Source organism: Arvicanthis niloticus, chromosome 1, assembly GCF_011762505.2.
Source record: "Arvicanthis niloticus isolate mArvNil1 chromosome 1, mArvNil1.pat.X, whole genome shotgun sequence".
NCBI lineage: Eukaryota > Metazoa > Chordata > Mammalia > Rodentia > Muridae > Arvicanthis > Arvicanthis niloticus.
Window position 1 is genome coordinate 33658602 of NC_047658.1, and position 25861 is coordinate 33684462.

The 25861-nt window shown below is 33.8% G+C and overlaps 1 protein-coding gene across 2 annotated transcripts in view; it reads right to left on the reverse strand.

Annotated features, from left to right (window-relative positions):
- LOC143442514 (uncharacterized) overlaps window positions 1–25861 on the reverse strand; it is an 83156-nt gene that overhangs the window by 663 nt on the left and 56632 nt on the right. For both annotated transcript variants that reach the window (XM_076935206.1, XM_076935207.1), the window contains exons 2-3: window positions 4400–4900; window positions 4085–4125 (exon numbers count right to left, since the gene is read on the reverse strand). In XM_076935206.1, coding sequence (XP_076791321.1) covers window positions 4445–4900 — 456 coding nt within the window. In that variant the 3' untranslated portion in view covers window positions 4085–4125; window positions 4400–4444. The remainder of the gene's footprint in view (window positions 1–4084; window positions 4126–4399; window positions 4901–25861) is intronic.

Below are 25861 nucleotides of genomic sequence, written 5' to 3' on the forward strand. Positions count from 1 at the left end.
AATCAAAATGACTCTGAAATTCAACATTATACCCATCAAAATGCCTAAGATCAAAATCTCATGTTATAGCATATGCTGGAAAGGATGAAGAGTAAAGAGAATATTTCTTCATGTTGGTCTAAGTGCAAACTTATACAACCACTTTGGAAATCAATTTGATTGTCTCTCAGGAAACTGGAAATAGTTTTCTGCTAGATTCAGCTATACTACTCCTGGGCATATACCAAAAACTTTCTACAGAGTACCATAGGGACACTTCTCACTTATGTTTATACCAACTTTGTTCATTGTAACCAGAAACTGGAAATAACTTAGATGTTCCCCAAATGAAGAATAAATTAAGAAAATATGGTACATATAAACAATGGAATAATATTCAGCTATTCAAAACAAAAACATTGCAAATTTTGCTGCATAATGGATAAAACTTGAAAATAACAACCTGAGTTGGGTAACCTAGAGACAGAAGGCCATATTATGTACACATTTATGAGTGGACATTAGCCATAAAATGCAGTACAAATATGGTACAGAGATCCAAAGAAACTGGGTAAAATAAAAGTTCAAATGCAATATGCACAAATCTTACTTATAACTAGATAGTTAGCAGAGGTAGATAGAGAAAAAGAACAGGGTAGATGAGTAGGCGAAGAGTGGCTTAGGAATGATGATCAGGTTTTGGAAGATGTGAAGCGGGATAGGGCTGGAAATGAGAATGGAAATATGTGGAGGAACATCTTGGGTTGCTAGCAGGAGGTCCGGGATGGTAGAGGATACAGGAAGTGTAGAAGAATGACATGAGCTGAGATTTCTAGCGAAGGGTGTTATAGAGAATAAATTGTCCCCCTCCTGTAGCAAGGCAGGACTTTTGAGGAGAGAGAGTAACATCAATTCACCCACAAAAACTTTTATGCAAAATTTGTTTTGCCTACAAAATCTGCCCGGACAAAGACAGGAGCAGAGAATGAGGGAATAATCATGACTGCCCCAACTTGAGATCAATTTCATATGAAAGAGCCATTTTTACATTGTTAATGATACTCTGCTATGCTTGCAGACAAGAAACTAGCATAATTGTTTCCTGAGAGATTTCATAGAGCAGTTGATGGAGACTGACACTGAAACTCACCGTCAAACATCAGGCACAACATGCAGGGAATGTTGTAGAAGAGTTGGAGATAGAAGTGAGCAAGATGGGTCAAGTACACCAAAATGAGACCCATAGAGTTAACTAACATGGGACTGTGGGGACTAACAGAGCATGAGATACTAATCAGGGAGCGAGCAGGCTTAACAAAATGTGTGTATGGCAGGAGTGAGGGATTTTAAAGGTGGAAGTATGAACAGTGAAGTGATGGGGCTGACATCAGAGATGTAAGGTGAATAGTAAAATTTAAATTAAAAAAAGGAATAATATGCAGTTCTTCCAAGAAAGATACCATGTGAACATGAAAGAACAGGGGACTGCAATAATCCAAATGAAAATAAACTAGTGAATGAAGTTTTTCCCTATACTTTAAGAATAAATACAATAAAATTGCACACAAAATCTTAGCAATTGACATTATATATGTAATCATATCTGATCTATTATTAAAGTATTCACTTTCAAATATTTTCTACTTAATTTTCTTTGTTTTTTGTAAAATTGCCTTAAGCTAAGAGCTTCAGTTTTTTTTTTTTTCAATCTGTGTTCTGATATCTCTGTCTATAACTAGGGTTGTATTATTTATGTGGAACGTTAGAAGAGTATGTAATGATTTGATGATATGGCTCTTGTGCAGGTAATCCATGTAAACCCCTCTGCTATTAAAATAGGAAATCATTTTAACTTCATATACTAACTTCATTCATACACTAGAGACAGGTTTATAATTCTGTGGTATAAAAACAAGTTTTCGTTACTGTCAACACTAAATTGAATTAGGACTTTATAAAAGTATTTAAAGTAGCTTGCCATTTATTAAACTATACTTGGCATAATATTAGTCATTCCTTTTAAATGCTTTCATTATGAAATCTCTGCATGCATAAGAAACTGTTAAGAGAACAAATTCCAATAATTTAAAGTTGATCACGAATACATTTTTAAAACAATTAAAAATACCCACATACACCTTAAATGTTCCAATTCACTAGAATCTTTAGATTATAACTGAGTCCCAAATTCAAAAACCTATTTAGAGAGAGGTTATGACTATACTCCTCCAAAGCACAGATAATTTTTATTTGGCTCTATGGAAAACATTTTAGACTTGATAAGGAAATCAATGATAATATGCTTTAAAAGAACATTCTGAAATCACAACTGAATTGAGAGCTTGATACACACTTTGTTTATTTGAAATAATTGTAACTATGATGTTCTCTATTATTATATGTTTAAATATATACTTCAATAGGATAAAATTTACTTCTCAAAAACCTACAACTAAGACAAGAGTAGGGGTCTGTGACTTTTAAATCCCAGTATATAGTGGGTTAAAAATCATGTGGAACTTTGTGAGTTTGAAGACAGCTCAAGGTACATATGGAGCGTTATGTCCTAGGCAACATGGTAGTGGTTTTCAAAAAAGAAAGTCAAATTACATATCATATGTGTGGAAGCATATGTGCATGTATTTGTTAATGTGTGATCACAGCAATGTAGAGGAAAGAGGTCAGGGTTACATATCATTCCGCTCAATTTCCTCCATATATTTTAAGACAGAGTCTATCAATAAAATTTGATCACTATTACCTTAGATCAGTAAACTTAATAGACTAACTAGCCCAAGCTGGGATTACAGATAGACGATGTCCTGTCATTTTTTTTGCTTATTTATACATATGAATATTCAAAGGAACCAAACACAATTCTTTCTTTCAAATGCATGCATATTATAGATTAAGTCAACTCCCCATTTTTCATCACAAAAATAAGTTAAATTAAAACACACTAAATAGTTAGACAACAACAGCTGCACTTATACAATGATAAACTGTGTATATATCATATATTAATATATACATATGTATTAATTTATTAATATATCAATATATACATATATATGCATATATATGTATATATAAAGGAAGTACCACCCTAATTACATAAAATGCAATCCTATTATAAATGTAAGAAAAAGTGTCATACCTACATGAGTAAGATTTGAGTACACATTTCTCCAAAGAAGATCAAATATATGTAAATATATATATATATACACATATATTTGTGCATATATATGTGAATTATATATACATATATGTATATGTGTATACCTATACCTACACCTATACCTCCATCTATGTATGTATGTATGTATGTATGTATGTATGTATGTATCTATCTATCTATCTATCTATCCATCCATTTCTTTCTCTTTCTCTATCTATATCTATATATTGTATATATTGAAGCGAATAACAAATGAAAATTGGTTTTCCCACATTAACAGTAAAACAATTAAAAATTATTTTTATAAACTGAAGCTAAACGTAGAAAAAATTTTCAAATTACAAAATATCTTTTAAGCTAATTTTTAATTTCCTCATGTAAAACAATAATTGGTGATATATATAGCCACAGAAGTAATGATTGAACAACATATTCCAATAAAGACAATTAAACAACTTTGAAATATGAATTATACACTACAAAGGTTAGTATGGGCCAAATAAAATGCTCAATTTTGTTTGACAATGTTTACTTATGAAAAGTAGGATATAAAGAGAAAATCCTGAACACAGGAGTAGTTAGCTTTCATACATCTCACAGGAGAGGTGGTACACTTAGCATATCTGTTTTTCCAAAGTTTTTCTATGCTGCTTCAGTTTTTCTCATTCTCTCTCTTTCATACATTATAAATTCATTGAGTAATTAAACTCAATGCAATAAAAACTACAAAAATGATGGTCAAAGAAAACTAATAATAATTCTAATAATACAACAGAATTATGAGCTCAGTGTTACTAAATGTAGATATCTGAAACAATCAAATAACAGATTTTAAAAAGCAAATTAGAAAAAAATATTACCCTAGGTATATTACATGCAAACATACTATAAATGTTAAAAAAAAAACAAAACAAAATATCTTACCTACATGAGTAATTCTTTGAGTACACATTTCTCCAAAGAAGCTATCCAAGGATACAAATAGAAAATAAAAAAAAAAAAAACACATCAACATGATAAGCCTTATGAAGCACATATCTAAACAGACTTAACATAGACTGCATGACTTTAAGAGCCATACTGTTAAGTGGAAAAGAACAGGTTTGAAATAGTTTTCAAATGAGCAATAGGTCAAAAGGACAGTATTAACAATGTAATTTACTGTTTGCAGGACTTTGAAGGCTTTTTGATATCTTTCACTAATTTTATTAGAATTTCATGTTTGGGAATTATATTTACCAACATTTCTACCCCATCAAACTCTTTCCATAAATGTAGACGAAATCACTCATTATTTCGTCTTCTCCTTCTCCTGGTGTTCCTGGTTCTCCTGGTTCTCTTGGTCCTCTTGCTCTTCGTGCTTCTCCTGCTCCTCCTGTTTTTTCTCCTCCTCCTCCGCTGCTGCTGCTGCTGCTGCTGCTGCTGCTGCTGCTGCTGCTGCTGCTGCTGCTGTTGTTGCTGCTGTGCCTGCTGGCACTGCAACTGCTGCTGCTGTGCCTGCTGGCACTGCTGCATTTGTGCCTGCTGGCACTGCTGCAACTGTGCCTGCTGGCACTGCTGCTGCTGCTGCTGCTGCTGCTGCGGCTGTGGCTGCTGCTGCTGCTGCCTCTGCTGCTGTGGCTGCTGCTGCCTCTGCTGCTGCTGCTGCCTCTGCTGCTCCTGCTGCCTCTGCTGCTCCTGCTGCCTCTGCTGCTCCTGCTGCCTCTGCTGCTGCCGCCGCCGCTGCCTCCTCCGCTGCTTCTGTAATTTAAATGTGAAATATAGTTAATAGAAAATTCAGATTTTAAACCTCAAATATTACACTATGCCACCAATACTTTTTTCTCTGTTCAGGTTTACAGATGGAGATCTGTGAAGAAGTTTTCTAGAAAATCAGATTGTCATGTCTCTATTCAGATCCATATGTTAGTTTATAGATTTGAGCCCATGGTATGTTAACTCCAAAATAATATTTTTTCTTTTAGGAAATGTAACAGTAATTTTAAGAAATATGAAACTAAAAATGTATTCCACAGGTATGTAAGACACGACTTTAAATTTCACTACAAAAGAAAACAATTTGTCACAATATACAAATGAAAAAATTGTAAGAGGTTACCTGTCAGGAGGTACAGAAAGTTTTCCATAAATCCAAAAGTGATTCATAATAATATTAGTCATAACTTATTCTCATTCTCTCTTTCTCTCTGTCTCTGACTCTGTCTCTGTCTCTGTTTCTCTATTTCTCTGTCACACACACACACACACACACACACACACACACACACACACACACACAATATAGCCATGCTCTTGACAATTATTACAACTTGTTGAAGGTAAACTGAACACCAATGATTGAAGGACCAAATTTTTATCAGTGTAAATACAGCACATTATTTAAAACACTGTAAGTCATTATGTTATCCTTCAAGACAAAGAAGTATCTCAGAAGAGGCTTATATATCTTCAAGCAAAATCTTTAAAGTCTTGTGGATATCTGGATACTTGTTCTTACAGGACCAACAATAAAGATAAAAATCAAGACTAAAAATGTTTTAATGAGCAGTTTCTAGGATATACATGTCTAGGAGAATGATTTTTAAACTTCCTAATTCTTTGGGACATTAATATAGTTTCTCATGTTCAGGTGACCTATAACCATGAAAATATATTGTCACTACTTCATGAATATCTTGAATCATAATGTAAGTATCTGATATGAAACTCACCAAAGAGGCTGTAAACACAGTCCTAGGAATGTTGATCCCAGAAATTGGGGACTCTCGAGGGCTGCAATTTGAGATACTTTAAGAGGTTTTTATTAAAATAACTAAGGAGCTTTCATGTGGTCCATTCAGAATCAGAATTTAGGCTGTCCAGTTTCTCATTCAGTATAAGCCAAAAGTTTATAATTCATTGTTGGAATAGTTAGGCTTATTCATATTATCCTATCTATATAATATTCCAAGATGCAGAGGGACTCAGGTACTATATTGATTTTGTCTTCAGATATCTCATGGTGTAAAATATTCCATAAGAATTTTATGGGTGCTTCATTAATGCAGAGGTCCTAAGCTATATGTACTACATTAATGAGGATAATTCTAAATGCCTAATGGCTGATTACAAATTAAATATTGGATAAATTTATAATCACTGAAGAATGGTCATTTTAGTTCTACAGATTCATGTAGCAAGAATTTGATTGAATGCATTTTGATAACTGCTGGAGTACCTAGAATCTGAGTTTTATGTCTCTGTAGATGGCTTGTATGAGGAAAAAATCATGGTGTGCTGTGATACTGGTGAAATGGCATGACACACTGTTAAGTAGTTTACATCTGAGGTTTTGCACACGTCAAACAACAAACGGAGCATGATATTTCTCTTACATTCAGTACTGAACCTTAGATGTAAAAAGATAAACTGAAATAATTACAGGGTATAGAATAGTTGATGGCTCACTGGCCAGAGGAAATTTTGTAGAACACAGCTAAAATGCTATAAATGGAAAACATGATATGGAAGTTTATGTTTCTGGTAAAGAAGAAGACAATACTGAGGTTAAAAGGAAGGCAAAAAAAAAAAAAAAAAAAAAAAAAAGGAATACAGTGCATAACTGTAAAAACCATAGGTAAACCTTAATTTATTTTTATTTAAATTATACATCTCATACATGCATATATATGTGCATATACATGTAAATAATCTAAAATATCTTGTGTTAATTGTTAATATAAGGTATTCCACCAATAGAATAATCTAAAAAACTGTTTTTGCTAATAGGTAAAGCCTTCTTTGTAAGTAGATGATAGTAATAGGACTGCAAGAATTTTGGAAAATAAAATAGTGTACAATTTTGTTGTCTTCATGATCTTAAAGGCAGAATCCAATTTCTGAATACGGTATACACTGGGGATTTCCTATTTGAAGGATTTGAACTGAAAATGATTGGACATCTGCTATATGAGCATTCCCTCATTTAAAAACCAAAGATGCTATGAATGGTTCAAATGGAGAAAAAAAACTATATTCCTACCCCACTGAAAACTCAGTGAGCCACAATCTTAATAAAGTTAATATATTTCAATGATTGGCACAATATCCAGGGTGTGAGAGACCACTATATAAATCGACATTAGGTCTACAAAATATTCATGTCTGCACAGTAAAAATAAAAACCTTTCCATGCATGTGGGGGTCATGAATTAAATAATAATAAAAATACATTTCTAGTATAATATTCATAAAGCAGAATATTTCCCAACAAGTCTTGTGAATTATTATCCATGGGTAAGGATAGACATAACACCTAATCAAAGAGCTCTTTTATTTTAGTTATGTCATAAAATACAGAGAAAAATTAACTGATTAGTGTCAACAGAGTCCTACACCACACTCTAAGTGTGGAAGAATAATTCAAGAGCCAAGTAAACAAAGCCTGTTCTATGAGATATTTTCTATAATATATGGCATATATTTAGGGAAACAATTTTTTACATGTTGCTCATCTAAAAACATGTGGAAATGACAATACCATGACAAAGTAGAGTAAAATCTCCAAGTATCCCAGCCATAGATTAACAAGGGAAATGGAATACATATTCTTCAAAAATGTGCTGTTCACAGGTTATCCAACTGATGTAGGATACCATTATAAAGAATTCTAAGATGATGTTTTAGTGTAAATTAATAAGTAGGTCTCTAACTTTCTTTATTTGTGTCTGTCTCCCTTTCACACATACACACACACAAACATACACACAAATATACTTTTATATAGATGTCATAAGTATGACTGGGTAATGAGAATGGACAATTTTGGAGGGGGATGAAATTTGGATGGAAATGATAGTAGTACTGTATTTACTTTTGAAATAAAGTAAATAAATAATAATAAAATTACCTCTGCTACTCTCTGTGTTCTTAAGCTTTCATGTAAAAATATATCTAAAGCAAAGGCAGCCTGTATATATAAATTAATTTGATTTTACTCTTGAGCAACTATAAGTAGTAGATGAGAAATATGTGATGCATAAACTTTCTCCTTACTTTATTTTTAATTTTTATGTTTACTCTTATTATTTAAGAGTTATTTACTCTTCTCCCCTACAACTCATCTCTAGCCCATCTATCTTCCTTCCATTCCTCCAAGACTCTTCAACATCCCCACTACCCCAAAACTCTGCTTCTCCATTTTAATTTAGAAAAGTACAATCATCTAAAAGATATTATTTGACTCCAGCAAATCAAGAAACAACATGACTAGGCATAAGCCCCTATATTCAGGCTAGATGAGGCAACATAGTAGGAACAAAAGTGTTTCAAGAGTAGGCAAATGAGTGTGATATACCCAAACTACCACTTTCAGGAGTAGCAAAAAATTGTAGCAAAACAACTACAACATGCATGCAGAGAACCTAGCAAAGATACACATTGGCTCCAGGACTGATACTCTGTTCCTTGAACTTATATCAGCCATACTTATTTGATGTTTTAGAACATATGCGACTCCCTCCCCCATTTCCATAGGTTCCCCAAGCTCATTATAATATTTGATTATTTTCGTCTGCTCCCATTAGCTTGTGGAAGAAGCATATATGATAAAAATTGGGTTAGGCACTGATCTGTGGAGACAGTCACACCACAGTCCACAGACTCAGAGAGAATACAAAACCGGGATATATATATATATATATCAGGAGAAGGGGAGCTATATTCAACATTTAAAGTGAATAAATACATAAGTACATAAATACATAAATACATAAATAAATAATAAAATATATTTACCATATATTTCAGCTATGTTTCTCCTTGTACTATTCCTAAATGACTCAATATTCTACTCTACAGATACTTTCTAGGCCATACTACCTAGATACTTTACCTCTATCTTCATAATTACTAGGAAATGGAAACAATTGAACTGTGATTTAACATATGACTATAACATATAACATATAACATATAACATTTAACATTTAACATTTAACATTTAACATTTAACATATAACAGAAATTGGTAGATATATAATATATAATGTATAATGTACAAAAACTTAAATTTTCAATTAAACAAATAGAAATAGAATAATAAAATGTATAGAAAGATGTAACAGACATCCAAAAATGCAAGTGTCAAAAATTTTCTCACATTAATCTTTTAGGAACAACAGGTCATACTGAGTACATATTCTAGAGATAAATGGAGGGCCTGGGAAGGAATAAGGAAACATTGTGTATATGAATGGCAGGGAGAGAAATACCTTGGACAATACTGGTTTACAAGCAATCTGATGAGGAGAATGAGAAGAGCAGGGCTTTAATTAGAGAAGGTGAAAGGGTAAATACAGAAAAAATGAGTAAAGTTATAGAAGGATGTCTGCAAACATCAACAGTAATCATATTAAGCATATTCCTAAAAATACTTATAAGAAATAGAAGTCATAGTATAGATCAGCATATAGATTTCAATCTTTTTTTAAATCTTGGCTTAAAATGCTCCATTAAACACTCATACTATCCAAAACAAAAACAAACAAACAAAAACCAAAAACAAAACCAGAAAAAAAATCCTAAATGAAATCTGGAACCCAGTCAATGATTACTTCTACAAAATATTTTCTGCACTAAAACTCAGGTACATTGTAAAAGAGGCATAAGCAATAGCAAGTAAATATGTAAGGGAAGAATGGAGGGAGGCAGGGTAAGACAAAAATAGAAGTATATTAATATTTAAAGAAGAAATAGTAAACATTACATATTTAAATTATATTGTGATGGAACTAGTATTTACACTTCCATCTAATGTCTCAACATGTAGAAACAACATGCCATGCAAGTTCTCTCTAAGAATGATTTTTATTGTGTTAACTCAAAGAGCACTTGTACCTGTTTCATTACTGTGGTATGTGAGTTCTGATCAAAAGGCTACACTAACAGTCTTTCACAAGCAAAGATGATGGATCTGTTGAGACTCTTCTGATAGAGTCACTCCTCCTCCCATACTCCCTTATGTCATATATATTCCAGTATCTTCCAAGACCACATTCAGGAAGTCTAGGACTGCATACATCAAGTTGTCTCAAAGTTTGTATTTTGTTGTTTTACTGATTTGTTGCCATGTGCCATGACTTCCAGCTGTGTTTCTTCTTTCCATCTGTTCAAAAGCCAGAAATGACTGTCTGGAGGAGATTTGTTTCTTGGGCAAAGCTTTTCTATGTTTTAAGCAGTACCTATGTTCATTTATTTAAATCTAATAATCTCTGTAATATAACAATAATTATCAATAATATATACACACTGGCTTGCTAATTTCTTCTCTCTTAGAATTTATTTTGGACTTAAGTGATATTTTCTGATTTTTTTTAGGTCACTCTCTTTCATACAGATACATGATACATTTTTTTTTTTAGCTTCCATGTTTAAGGAAAAATGCTGTGAACATTCTGTTGTAATAATTAAATAAATCCTATCCATGGGATTCTATCTGGCCTTTTGATTAATGAGTTATCAGATTAAAAACATACACACAGCCTTTATATTTTTAATTTGCCTTAAGCAGCAAAAAAGCTGGAAAGATACCTAGCCTACATGCTATTAGAATCGACTTTGCTGTCGATAACTCCAAGTTATTATTATTTACTTTGTTTCATCTGAGTTGCTCTTAACTCCAATCAGCCAGTCCTCAGTGCCAAGATTTTATGACTCACCTAATCCAAGGTGGCTTCTCTTTCCTCCTCCTAACCTATAGCTGCCTTCTTTATCCTTCATCTAACTTTCTATTTTTTCTTCTCTGACTCCAAACACAAAAACTAAACCCCACCCCTGACTCTCCTGCCCAGCTATTGGCTCTTAAAATCTTTATCAATCTGAAATAACTTGGATGCAGAGTCACTCAGCATCTACCTGTAGACTCTCTCCTCTCTGGGACAACTGGTCTTGGGGACCAAAAATTGCCATTAGAATACAAGCAGCATTATGAGCACTCTCTACAACTTTCCCACTTTTTTCTAATCTTGGTCTACTTCTATAATTGTCCACCTAGATGTGATAGTAAACATTACTTTTTTCTTGACTTTTATCTTTTCTAGTGGCAAATCTTTTTTTTTCTTTATAAGCAGTAGAAGTCATGTTGTCTCAGGTACCAATGATGTGGAAGTGTGAGTTCTGATGGTAAACATGCATCAGTGAATTCTGCAACTGCACACAATATGGTAAAAGACTGCCTAACTGTAATTTAATGTATAGACATCCTCTGCCCTGGTCATCACATTAGTGACATGTTTTATTTTACATATTATTTATGCTCCTGCCAATATTAATCTTAACTAAAATTTGAGTAGTAATCATGTAAACATGTTCTAATCAAATTGAACTACCTCATTTCTCATGGCTTCAGTTGCCTGTCTTATGATCCATCTCAAGGATATCATCAGTTCTCTTTGAAAACTTATTCTTGGTTTTGTAATTATCACAAAAATACGCTAAGTGTTGTTAAATAAAATTATTTTTTTCTGGGGAAAGACATAAATCATGTCTTATACTACACTTAATGTCAAACCAATTAAAATTTCAACAAAATTTGATCTGAGGAATGAGTGAAGTTCTTGGGCTTATTTACAACGCAAATGTAATGGGCTATTTGCTGGATAATTACAGCTCCAACACAAAGAATGCACCAGAGCACATTTTCTTAGAGATAACAGCTTTCAAGGAGTTGTATTTATGGAAACTTTATTTACTGTAATTTTCTGACAAGTATATGCTACACCTCTTGGAGTTGATGTTATTTTAGGGAATAATTTCATATAGCAGGAGGGAATGTAAAGTTGGGCATTCAGATTACCAATTATTAACACTGAATGATCTTTTATGTAAACATAAAACTAGTAAAAATTCTAGTCTTTCAAGATCTTTCATAACATGACACAGATAAACTCTCCAAGAAGTTAGTGTTATGGCTTAGGCAAAAGGCTGAACAGTTGTAACTACAACCTGATAAAACCACCTTTTGCTTTCAGGAGATGCTCTGAAAAGTATTTTTTATTCAATTTTCAAAATTTTAAATATTTTCTTATCTTTCATTGGCTGTATAACAGCTACCATTTAAAGAACAGGAAGAAAGCAAGTAAACAAAAATAAATAAATAAATGAGGACTATGTGTTCATTTGACCCAATATTCTAAAAATATGCAGTAATAACATAAGTTCCTTCATTTATCAAGATTTTATCTATATTGGAATGATGAACTTGTTTATTACAAAGAAACTGGAAATTGAAAACAAAAGGTTAAATAGTGTATTAAAGGACAAATCAAGTCACACAACACAGAGTAAATGAGCATTCTATGCCACAGTGTTAGCACAAAAATGCTGGGCAAAAGATTAAGGCTACTTTAGAAAAAGTAAGTTTATATTTCCATGGACTGACTGTTCTTTTCCTGCCAAAGAACCTAGAATTTAGTATATCTAGTCAAGTTTTCCACCACTGAGCTACCTCCATAATATCTACAGTTACTTTTCTTACCATTTCCTTCACTTCTACAAAATTATTGTGAGGAATTCTAAAACATAGTTCTTTGGCAAGACAAGTAGAATTCTTTTTACATACAGTAATGGAGGAGAAAAGCTGCTACAGAAAATTAGTTCTTGTAAGTTTCAGGACATCTACATGGACATTGCTTTTATCAACTAGGTTGTCTAGCTAAACATTTTCTCCCTCAGAGGATAAGCTTTACTTCCCCTATTGAATCTATAGCAAGGTAAAGTCACAACTTTCCACAATGCACTAGGAGTGCTGCAGTGTCAATGCTTTTAGGTACTATGATCATGTTTTGTTTTCTGAGCTCTTGAAGAACACAAGGTAGCTACTAGTTACCCTGTGATTTCTCAGCAAAGATTAAAATTTCCTCAGGCATGTATATACTCATTAAAGTCTTTTCCTCCTAATGCACTCAAGCCAACTCTTCCTGAATTTTAGGCATTACCCACCTTGAAAATCAGAGCACATTTTTTACCAATAATTTTCAGTACATCAGAAACACTCAAGACTGTCTTTGCTTGAAAAAAAACAATATATGATAATTTTTTTTGGTCAGACATCCTAAATATGAAGACATGTACTTAGCTATTCATAGTACATGTACCAGTAGTTGAATGTGGGATAAGAGGGGATTAAGAAGAAGAGTGACTGACCACATTGACAATTCTCTGATGTATCAAAGAATAATCTGCTGTTACCAGGAAATGTATTGCTCTGTGGCCTATATTACCAGACATATGGCTTCTTTCTATTTTATACAGGAGAAATATCTAATAGACATAAAAGATAAAACCTCACAATATCATGGGAACACAATCCTGCTATTCTCTTTAGTATTGCAGGAGGTGAAAACAGACTGTGAATTCCAGCTCTACTTGTCATGATAATCTTGGTCACCTCACTCAAGAACTGCTCTCAAGTATATGGGACAGTCATTTTTACATCAATGTATTTCTCTACAATTGCTATTCAGGTACATTACCTTGAATAGGAGATTCTAAATTCATGGAAGAAAATACCGAAGAAATGTTGTTAGGGAGAGTAGTCATTTAGATGAAATCTGAAATAATTTCTTCGGAAGGATCAAAGACTAAGCATTGAATAAAAAGTAATTTAAAATGTTTTCTATTAATAGATGGAACTAGAAAATATCATCCTGATTGATGTAAACTAGTTACAAAAGAAAACACATGGTATTTACTCACTGATAAGTGGATTTTAGGGAAAATATAAAACCTGAGAATACTGAATGATACAACTCACAGACCATATGAAGTTCAAAAAGAAGGAAGACCTAAGTGGGAATTCTTTAGAAGGGGGAACAAAATAATCATGGCAGGTAGAGGGAGTGGGGGACTTGGGAGAGGGAAAGGAAGGCAAGGGGGAAAGGGAGGGCAGGATCAGGTGTGGGAAGAGTTAAGGAAAATGTTCAGAGGGTAAAGAAACTGAAAAAAAGTATGTAGCAGTGGGCTATGGGGAAATGGTGGCAGCCACCAGAAAATGCCAGGAAAGCAAAAGGCTCCTAGGACACAACAAAGATTATATTAGCCGAAATCCCCAACAAAGTGGAAAGTGAACCTATTAAGATCATATTGAGAGGTTAGGCATGGCCTGTGGTTGAGGGATGGAGCTAACACCCCATCTCAAAATTTTTATCCCATAATTGCCCTTGTTTAAAAAAAAAAAAAAACATGCAGGGACAAAGAGTGGAGCAGAGACTGAAGGTTAGGCCTTCCAGAGACTTTTCCACCTGGTAATCCCATACACAGTCAACAAATCCACTCTATTGATGATTCCAAGAAGTTCTTGCTGAGAGGAGCATGATATAGCTGTCTTCTGAGAGTCTCTTGCCTGAGTCTGGCAATACCAATTCAGAAGATAGCATTCAACTATCAGACTGAGCATGGGGACCCCAATGTTGAAGTTAGTTGAAGGACTAAAGAGACTGAACTTGATTGCAACCCCATAGAAAGAACAATATTATCAACCAGCCTGAAGCCCCAGAGCTCCCAAACCACCAACCAAAGAGTACACATAAAGGGACCTATGGCTTCAGGAGCATATGTATCAGAGGATTGCCTTGTATATACTCAGTGAGAGGAGAGGCCCTTGGTCCTGTGAAAGCTGGATGCCCCATTGTAGTGTATTGCTGTGGTATTAAGGTGGAAGTTGGTGGGTAGGTGGGGGAGGACCCTCATAAAAGCAGATTGGGGAGGCAATAGAGATGTTGTGTGGCAGAAACTGAGAAGGAGTTAATATTTGAAAGGTAATCAAATAAAATAACCAATAAAATCTTTAAAAATAATGGAAGAAAATCTTCAAAAAATTTGATTTAGGGAGATTAGTCATCTGGATCAATCTTGAAATAATTTTGTGTAAAGGACAAAAAACTAAGCATTGAGTAAAATTAATTTTAAAAGTTTTCGATAATTGATTAGAGATGTAATGGCAGTAAACTAGGATTCTGTGACTTTTGACTTAGATGTGAAAAAGGTCCCTAGGTTGTCTAATGTTTCCTTTGTTCCTGTTTACACACATGTTTATGATCCTTTTCTTTATTTTTCTTCAAAATATAGTCCAAGAATAAAATTCTCCAAAGTCAATAAGTTCTCTTCTGACTCAACTCTATCTCTATGTCTCTACAACTCTCCTTAATTCTGCAATTGCTGAAGTATCCAAACCAATCATCAGGATAACAAGAATAAAAGTAGGAACAGGAACTCAGTGAAGATATAAGATCAGGAATATGTAGATGGGATGTAGCCATTTTTTGACATTGCTATTGCACATTGAATTTAAAACACACTTTGTAAGAACTTCATAAAATCCAGTGAGTTAAGAATCCCAGCAAGGACATGGAGTCCCTCTTACATCTTTATAAATATTTACCATGGCTACATGTAGCAGAGAAAGTCAAATTCCTTCAGCCCACTGTATAATGCCAATGTTCAAGGGAAAAATATACATATATGTATTTATGTGGACCATTTATTGGACTTAGTGGGTTTCAAATAAACAAAAACAAAAAAATAATAAGTAAATGTAAGTTTGAAATTTGAGAAAATAATTTTAATGGTGTCTCCACGTTTTCTTAGGGCCAGACAGCCAGTATATTTTTAGGGAAGCCAGGTATACATGACAAAATATATAATGCAAATATGAAATTTTAAAAATTTAATGAAGATTATAGAAGTAAATCTTATGATGCACATTCTTTTATTTTTCTTCCATGTGGAGAACCATCTCAAAAACAAAGTGAATATTTGAGAAAATTTTGGACAGTCTTTTAAAATTACATGTAAAATCACATAAATGTAACTACTTTCCTCTAGTGGGTATTAGCCACAAAGTACAGAATAACTACAAAATACACCACAGACACAAAGAATTAAATTAAAAGAAAGGTCAAAGGGAGGATGCTTGAATCCCAATTAGAATGAAGAATAAAATAGTCATGGGAAGCAGATGAAATGAGAGGACTGTGTGGGAGAGGGGAGATGGAGGGCAAGAAGGTAACAGGATCAGGTATGGGAAAGACAGGAAATAGATCCAGAGGAGCAGAAAAATAAATTGAAATATGAAGATGACAGGGGCAGGAAATGAGGAATTTCTAAGTTCAATAGGCCTAATAGGCAGAAGCTCCCAGGGGTCAATACCATATAACCCCCATGGAAAATGTAAGGGGAAGTATTGAAGGCCAAGTAAGGGATGAAAACCCCCAGGAAGACCAACATTGTTAACTAACCTGAACCACTTGGAACTCACAATAGCATACACAGGCTGGGCTGAGGTTCTTGCCACATGCACAGTAGAGAGCTACTTTAGGCCACACTATCAGAGGCAGAGGAGAGCAGAAATAATGGAGAGAACACTATAAGAAGGCATTACCTAGAGTGGCAAAGCATATGAGATGTAAAGTTGTAAGTAAACTTTAAAAAATTCCACTAGTATAATCATTTTTATAGGATGGTTTTGAAGCAGAGACCAAATTAAATATACTCTTGTTGTTATAAAATCTTGGCTGCTATATTAAATTTATCATGTTGGTTTGCATTTCAATGCATAACACATTGACTCACAGTTTTTCGGTCAAGGAAATTAGATGTCAATCATAAACAGGATGATGTGAAAATTTAAGCATTAGCGGGATAAAGTCATCTTCCAAATAAATGTGGTTGCTATTTAGTTTCTATCCCAGGCCATTTAGAAAGAGTTCATTGGTAACTAAATGAAACCATTTGAGAATTAATACAAATAATTTACTGTAAAAATACATAAAATAAGTTTAAAACTTTTTTGATTCTTTTAAATATAGTAATATACACTCAATCCCAGTTATTTTATCTGTCCCCTTGGACCCATCCTCTGCCCTTGCATTCTTGATCCAAAAATAAAATCAAACACACCCATCCTGGAAGCTGGAGTATGTCACAGTATATCCTTCAGTTTTTCCAGTTCTATTTGCTTGTAAATGTTCACTGCAAAGGGCCATTCATCTGAATCAAGGCTACAATATCAATACAGGAACATCAGTGGGAGTTTTTTCAAATATCCTTTTGTTGACCAGTGCCATGGAAATCCTGGAACTCTGGCTCTGTAGGCCTAGCCTAGTCACATGCTCCAGCACTTCATTCAGACTATGTTGTATATATATATTCATATATGTATATATGTATATATATGTATATATATATGTATATATGTATGTATATGTATGTACGTATATATGTATATATGTATATATGTATATATGTATATATGTATATATGTATATATGCATATATGCATATATGCATATATGTATATATGTATATGTGTATATGTATATGTATATGTATATATGTATATGTATATATGTATATGTGTATATATGTATGTATATGTATGTATATGTGTATATATGTATATATGTATATATATTCAGTACATGCCAACTTAAATTCCTGAATCTGGGTTTGATGGCAATCTGAGTTGGTCAATTTGTCGGCTCTTCTGAAATATTTCATCCAATCCTACTGCTGGCAAGGAGCACAGAGAACAATCAGCTCTCCTGTTCTCATGCCCTCATGTCTAGCTCATTTGTAACCATACCATGTGATAGCTCTACTGTACTGCCCAGGTAAGTTGAAAGGACTCCTAGGTGTCTGTGTTCATTTCATGAACAGTCCTTGGAGTGCTATACCCTGCCTGAAGTGTCACATAGAGCATGGGTCATCTCAGTTTTGGTCTTCCCACATTGGTCTGTGTAGTGACTGATTGGTGATGCTAAGTCCCTATATGAGCTGCTTGGCACCAGAGTTCTGGTCATCTTGGCTTGCTTTCTGCTTGGCCCATGATGCATCAATCAGGTGGAGATGCAGCTATTGTGTATCTTTAAATAGTATTTTTAGATAATTTTATAAAATACTTTGATAATATATCTTATCAAAATGGCAAAAAGAAATGCATGTCTCCATAACAATATAAATAAAATGTAAGAAACACATAAAGAGGGTGCAGAGAAAATATAATCTCAAATTTGTCTGTCTAGAGCAAGACTATACTTTAACATTGTGAAGAATTTAAGAGTGTCTTTGATGGTTAGTTCATTGTTAGTATAAACAAAGTAATTAACTAAAATTTATTAACAAACTCAAACCCAGAATATTAGTATGGAGAGCCATGTTGTGAGGCAGCTGTTATGGACTTGTAATATTCAGACCCATGCTCATACCTTTTCACAAACCCCAGCTTGTCTACTCCACTGAGGAAACCAAAGGCTGAAGGCCTCCTTGGAATTACTCTGTGTACAGGGTAACTCACCCAACACTCTGAAAGACTACCTGGTGTTATGCTACACACAGTGCAACAGACAACATAGTCTGAATGTTTCCACAGAGAATAGCTACACACATGATGATAGATGGTTGACCCAATAGTCTGAATGACCTCCAAGAGATCTTCAGCAGCCAGGGCAAGAGATTCAGGGTGTCTGCCTCCTGAAAATCACACAGCCTGATTCTTCCAATAAAAGCCACTGCAGTCAAGGCAATAGGTCAGGAGTGTACATGACCCTCTGAAGACCAAAGAGATTGAAAGTCTCACAAGAAGTCTGCTACAGCCAGGGCCACAGGCCTCCCAGAAAACTGGATTCATCTCAGAGATACAGAAGGCAGGCTCTAGACAGAGACAACCAGACCAGCTTACACCAGGGATAACCAAATGGGGAGAGGCAAGCACAAGAACATAATCAACAAAAGCCAATGTCATCAGAACAAAGATCTGCCAGTACAGAAAGCCCTGAATTAACCAACACACCTGAAAATCAGGAAGCTGACCTAAAATCCAATCTCATGAAGATAATAGAGTTCTGAAGGAGCATATAAATAACTCAGTAAAAAATACAGCAAAACAGGTATGCAGGTAGAAGATTTTAAAGATATCACAAATACATCCATTAAAGAAGAATAGAAAAACCCAGTCAAAAAGGTGAAGGACCAGAACAAATCTGTCTGAGATAAAAAAGTTGAAGTAGAAACAATAAGGAAACACATAAGAAAACACAAATACAAGCCTGGAAATAGAAAACACAGGAACAGACTCAGGAATTATAGATGTAAGCATAACCAACAAAATACAAGTCATAGAAAAGATATCATATGTAGAATATATTTTAGAATATGTTGACAAAACAGTCAATGAAAATTCAAAACATAAAAACCCCTATCCCCAAACATCTAGGAAATCCACTATACCATAAAAAGACCAAATCTAAGAATAATAGAAATAGAAGAGAGCTAATATTCCAAGATCAAAAGACCCCAAAACATCTTCAACAAAATCTTAGTATAAAACCTCCACAGTTAAAAGAAAGTGATGGCCATAAATATACAAAAAGCCTAGAGAACACCAAATAGTTTGGACCTGAAAATAATCTTGTCACATAATAGTCAAAACACTAAATGCACATAATAAAAAAGAATATTAAAGCCTACAAAGAAAATGGTCGGTAACATATAAGGCAGACCTAACAGAATTATAACAGACATCTTAACAGAGACAATAAAAGCCAGAAGAGCCTGGATGGAGATTATGCACACCTTAAGAGAACACAAATGCCAGTTCAGGCTACTGTACCCTAAAATACTCTCAACATAGATAAAGAAACCTTAAGATTCTAGGAGTAAAATAACCTCAAGCAATATTTACATACCAATTCAGTCCTACTTAGGATTCTAGAAGAAAAACTCCAATATAAGGAGGGAACCTACACCAATAAAAAACAAAATATTAGTCATTTCACAACAAAGCCAAAAGGAGAGAATCACGTGCCCATAACAACAGGCATTATATAAACAACAATCATCTGTCTTTATTATTTTTCTTTTTATTTTCAGTTCCTTTGGTCTTCTCTGTAACTCCTCTATTGGGAAACCTATGATCAGTTAAATTGTTAGCTGTGAGCATCAGTCTCTGTATATGCCAGGCTCTGGCAGACCTCTAAGGAGACAGCTATATCAGGCTCCAGTCAGCAGCATGCAATTCCTGGCAACCACATTAGGGTCTGCCTTTGGTGACTTCACATGGGATGGATACCCAGGTGGAGCAGTCTCTTGATGGCCCCTCCATTTAGTTTCTTTCCTACACGTTGTCTCCATATTTGCTCCTATAATATTTCTCAAAATCAACATACACAATTCTCCAATAAAAAGACATAGCTAGAAGACTGGATATGTAAACAGGATCTAACATTTTGCTTCATCAAAGAAACTCACATCAATAACAAACACAGACACTACCTCGGAGTAAATGACTGGAAAAAAGATATCAAACCAAATATTCCTAAGAAAAAAGCTGGAGCTGAATCTTAACATTCAATAAAATAGACTTTCAACTAAAATGTATCAAGTGAAATGGGGAAGGACATTTTACATTTGATAAAAAAATATACCAAGAAAAATTTCAGTTTTGAACATCTATGTCCCAAATGCAAGAGCACCCACATCCATAAAATAAATTTTACTAAAGCTTAAAACACACTTTGAAACCCACACAATAATGGTGGGAGACTGTAACTCCCCGCTCTCCATAATAAATAGGTCTTTGAAACAGAAAATAATCAGAGAAACACTAAAAATAATAGCGGTTAAGACTCAAATATGTTTAAAAGATATCAACAAAACATTTCCCCCTTAAACAAAAGAATATTCTTTTCAGCATACCCGAGATCTACAGTACAAAAATAAGCAAACTTACATAAGTGAAGTAGAAAGCGGAAAATAGTCGAACTCCAGGCCAAATTCAAACCAATAGAAACAAAGACAAGTATACAAAGAATCAAGAACACAAAAAGCTGATTCTTTGAGAAAATTAACAAGATAACAGGATAGTTAAACTTCTAGCTAAACTAACTAAAGTGCCCAGATACAGTAACCAAATGAGAAATGAAAAGAAACAACAGAAAATTAGGAAATTAAAAAAAAAAAATCATATATGACGCTACTAAAAAAGCCTATACTCAAGAAAACTGAAAAATCTAGATGAAATGGATGAATTTCTAGATAGGTGACCAGCATCAAAGTTAATCAAGATCAGATGAACTGTATCCTGTGGCCTTTAGGTAACTCATGAATATAGAGATGTCTTGAGGCTCTGAGGCCTGTAGTAGTGCCCTCTACCCTTGCTACATGACTGAAGGCCACAAACCTTTCTTTGGGAGGGACTGAAGCTAAGTGAAAGGAACAATTAACCAGTCAATAACAGATGCTTCTTCACTGGAGACTATAACTTCTTTTTTCACAACTATTAGTGTAAGCTACCAGTAAAAACAGATACTTCCCTCCATAAGAATAAGCATTTAAGGCAAGAAGAAATTTGGTTCTATATAAAATTCAAATAGTTTTATTAAACTTGGTGACAAATACATATTGAATGTCACTTATTACTGTGAAACATGCAAGATTCACAAGTCAGTAAGTTTTTAATTTATTTGACCTTTAATCATTAATTTAATTTATTTTAATTTAATTTAATTTAAATTAATTTAATTTAATCATTCATGGTACCTATAGGCCATAGGTGAGCTATCTTACAATGAGGGTATATTTCTAACAGGGCCTATATTTATATATCTAAGCTCCTCATTGAAAACATTCAGTATCATGAGAAAGAGTGCCTTCCTTTTTCAGTCCAGAAATGGAACCAATAAATTTAATAATAGATTTTTTTATTAATTTAGAAACCTTCCTCCAAGGAATCTGAAAGAACATTACTATGAAGGCACCCCATTACTATCATGGATATTCATAATTTAAAACATTAGGTCCTAAGCAATAATTTGCTTTTATATATGTGTACATTCTACAGTGACAAGGAAGAGGGTATTGTAATCATTCTCAGTCAAGTTGTTAGCCATCACTTGTGCAATACACAATACAACTTCCAAAATTCTACTACAACTTGCTTTTAACCATTTTCGACTAATATTGCCTGCATTGTTATTCAGATGCATATTCATTTCTATTGATTGAGCCCAAAATCTGATAACTCCTCAAAGTTTAGTATTATGCTAGATACATAAAAAAAGAATACAGATTATGGACAGAAAAATAAGACAAATTATTGAGCCACAACCCTATAGCTAACTATAGAGTTACCAAGATAATAGAGGTGATAAACTTGGTAAAGACATTTATAATAACCCATTATGTTCTAAACAAATGTTAATAAGTTTAAAACTAATGATATACCAACATTAAATATAATCCTATTCTGATACTGCATGATAGATTCAATGTATTTTCAGCAATTGATTATTCCACACATCAATATTGATAAAATTAAATGTAATTGAGGATCTGAAATTGTGTGCATGAACAAAAACTTGAATTTTATAAAATTACTTCAGAACGAACAAGAGTTGTAGGATGATATCCAATAAATACAATTGACAAAAATGTTCAGTAATAATAAACAGTGATTAAGAGAAAGCAATACAATGAAACTAACATATAGACTTTGAAACATGAACACTAGGTGGTGGATGGAAACATTAGTACATTAAGATTCAAAGTAAAAACCACAAAAAGTAAACGAAAAGAAATTTTGTTATGTTAAGCTTTTTCATTGGAGTATATGTCAAATCTTTGGTTTTACTGTTCTTAAAGAATGATGTATACAGATGCGTAAATATGGACATGGAACTATGTTTGCTCCCAACTGAAAAGCGTAAACATGATGTTAGAGTTTGTATTGAAATGTAATGTAAAATATCTGAAACCTATGAGGGTAGCAATATGATAACAAGGGGAATTGAAGTGTTAGGATTGTTGTACTCTCAGAGGGCATTGGAAAAATAGGTAAGGTGATGTCAGAGGATATTCCAGAAAGTCTCATGGTGTCAAGTGAGAACTGGTGTTATAAAAATATTTACAGATCTGTTCCCCCAAAGCACATTAAGGAGCAATAGGTCTGTCTCTGTAGATACTGAAGGCTGACCTAATACACCATCATTGCAGATGAAGCAGAACTCCAAAGCTGAGTCCTGAATGATGGGTCAAAAAACCTGAAGCGTTGACCAGAAGCAATAATAAATACGTTCCACAGCAAATTGGAGCAGTTACATTCAGAGCAGAGATGTGAAGAATCATAGCAAATTACCTGACCATACTGATGTTTTCTTTTCATGTCCATCTACAGGTTTTCAGAGTACTCCTACATCTCAAAAAAGCAGCTTGTCAATAATCTCTGCCAAGGGCCTCATATTAGTTGACAGCTATACAACTGCAAAGAGCTGTACTGGAAAAATTTTTATGTGAATATATTTCTTTAGCTGTGGTTGACTCTGACTGGCTGAGTATACATAGGAAAATAGAGAAAAGGTTTGAGGCCAATCATGAGAGAGATTATAAAATTATAAAGAAGGCAAAAGCCTGTTGTTACCATGGAGATTTTTCAATGAAAGCTCCTCCATCTTTTCTCTCCTCTCCATTCCTGTTGTGTCAAGAATAAAAATGATGATGAAATAGAAGAAAGACCTCACAATTATGTAGTTATTCTCTGGTTTCTGGGTCTAATTAAAGCCTACGAAAACTGTCAAGTAATGCCTGTGTATTTGAGTATGCATGTGTCTCATGGTACCTATAATACCGCTTCCATTTGTGTCTAGAAACTGCTACTTGTAATCAAGTACCCCACATGCAATTCATTGCTTAACAGTTTTAATCTTTCTCTTGCAATATCCTGAGGAGCCATGCATATTTGGAAATTTATCACACTAATTCATATATTTATGTTTATTACAACTTACAAAAATGCACTTGAATTAGCTAAAGGCAGACTTGTTCTTAGTTTCATCAAGCAATTTACCATATAATACACTGTGTGTTAAATTATAATAATGGTAAAGAAATATGAAGAGGAGTTTATTTTAGAAAATAAATATCCAAAATCTAAACATGCTACATTTTTTGTGTGTGCCTACATGTGTTTTTTAATGCAGAGATGTATATTGTCTATATGAGTATGTTGTTTATTTGAGAACTTACAGAATTTTTATTAAGATGCCGTCATTTTGTAAACATTTAACTTAATATAGCATATGTCAAATAATGTGTTAATAATACAACTAGTTCATACATTAGAATTACACAAAATATCTATAACTAATAATCCATTCGCATTTAATTTGACCTCTTTCTAATACACAGTCACTCAGCTGATTTAACACTATTGATGTGCTCAGATGCAGAGACATCTACAGGAGTATAGATATGGTTTGATGCTAATCTTCCCTGAATAGTATTACTTTCCATTTGCAACCAGTTTATCAATTGCCAATAACTACTGAAAAGTTTTTACGCCCCAAATCTGATGCCTTTCTGTAAAGTTATCCTCATTTTTAACTTTAAATTTTGTATACATGTCTGAAATTTTAAGAGTTGTATCTGTCTTTATGCTCTTCCCCTGTGAACAGCATATGTGTGGTAGAAGACAAAAAGGAAGAAAAACTCGTTTATACCCTTGATATCACAAGTGAATCAACCTTCTGGCAAAATACACCCCTGCACTGAATATACTTTAAAATTATCTTTAACTTTCTTTGCTTTGAGAAACAGTAATTTGTACTGACAGGTTCAAATATATACTATGGTTTTCATTTTGCATTGCACATGGTTTGTTAAAGTTAATGTCTGAAATTTTATTATGCTTTGAAGTAACTTACACTCCCAAATAATAATAATATAATACAGTCAATCAATTATTACTAAAAGAATAACACGTGATAATAGTAAGACTTATTTAACTCCTGTCTACAATTTTCCTCATCCTTTTGTGGTTCTGATGGCTCAGGTCCTTTACAACACAAATCCCTTTGTGATATGTAAATCTGAAGTTTATTCAGTGGCATAGGCTGGATCAGGTATCTGTGCACCTTATATTCAGTATAAATATTACATAACTTTTTTTGTCTTTGGTCCATGCCTTGAGAAATTAATAAACATGAAACAGAAAAGAGGGAGCTGAGAATGAAAGAAGAGATATAGGAATAAATCAAATATTGTCTAGTCTTCTATTTCTATATCTAATATATATATATATGATTATACAAATAAAAGGGGTTGTATTTATGTAGTTTAAAAATAGACTTGTACATGTTTTCAGATTTATGCATGTAATATTAATTAAATGACAATAAGCAATGCATATGAAAAGGAACACATAATAGTATATTAGAGGGTAGGGGAGAGAAAGGGGATATAAAACTGTATAATGATCTCACACAAAAAAATAGAAAACTCGTTTCCAAGTCATAGTGGTGAAATCAATGTCTACTCCTTGCCCATCTATTGGGATGCATGGAGTCAGACATTGGAATGAAAACATCGAAAGCAATAAGACATTAGGGCAAGGACTGAAGGAGCTGAATGGGTTCCCCCCCCCATGCAATTCCATAGGAGGAACATTTTTAAAAACCAGACACCCTATTGCTTCCAGGGAGTTAACCACCAAACGAAGAATCCACATCGAAGGACACATGGTTTCAACTAAATATGTATCATAAGATAGTCTTATTGGGCATCACTGGGAGGGGTGCACCTCCATCCTGTAGGGGCTCAAGGACCCAGGGTATGGGAATGCTATGGAGCTGAAGAAGGAGTGGGCAGATGGATGGGGGAACAAACTCATAAAAG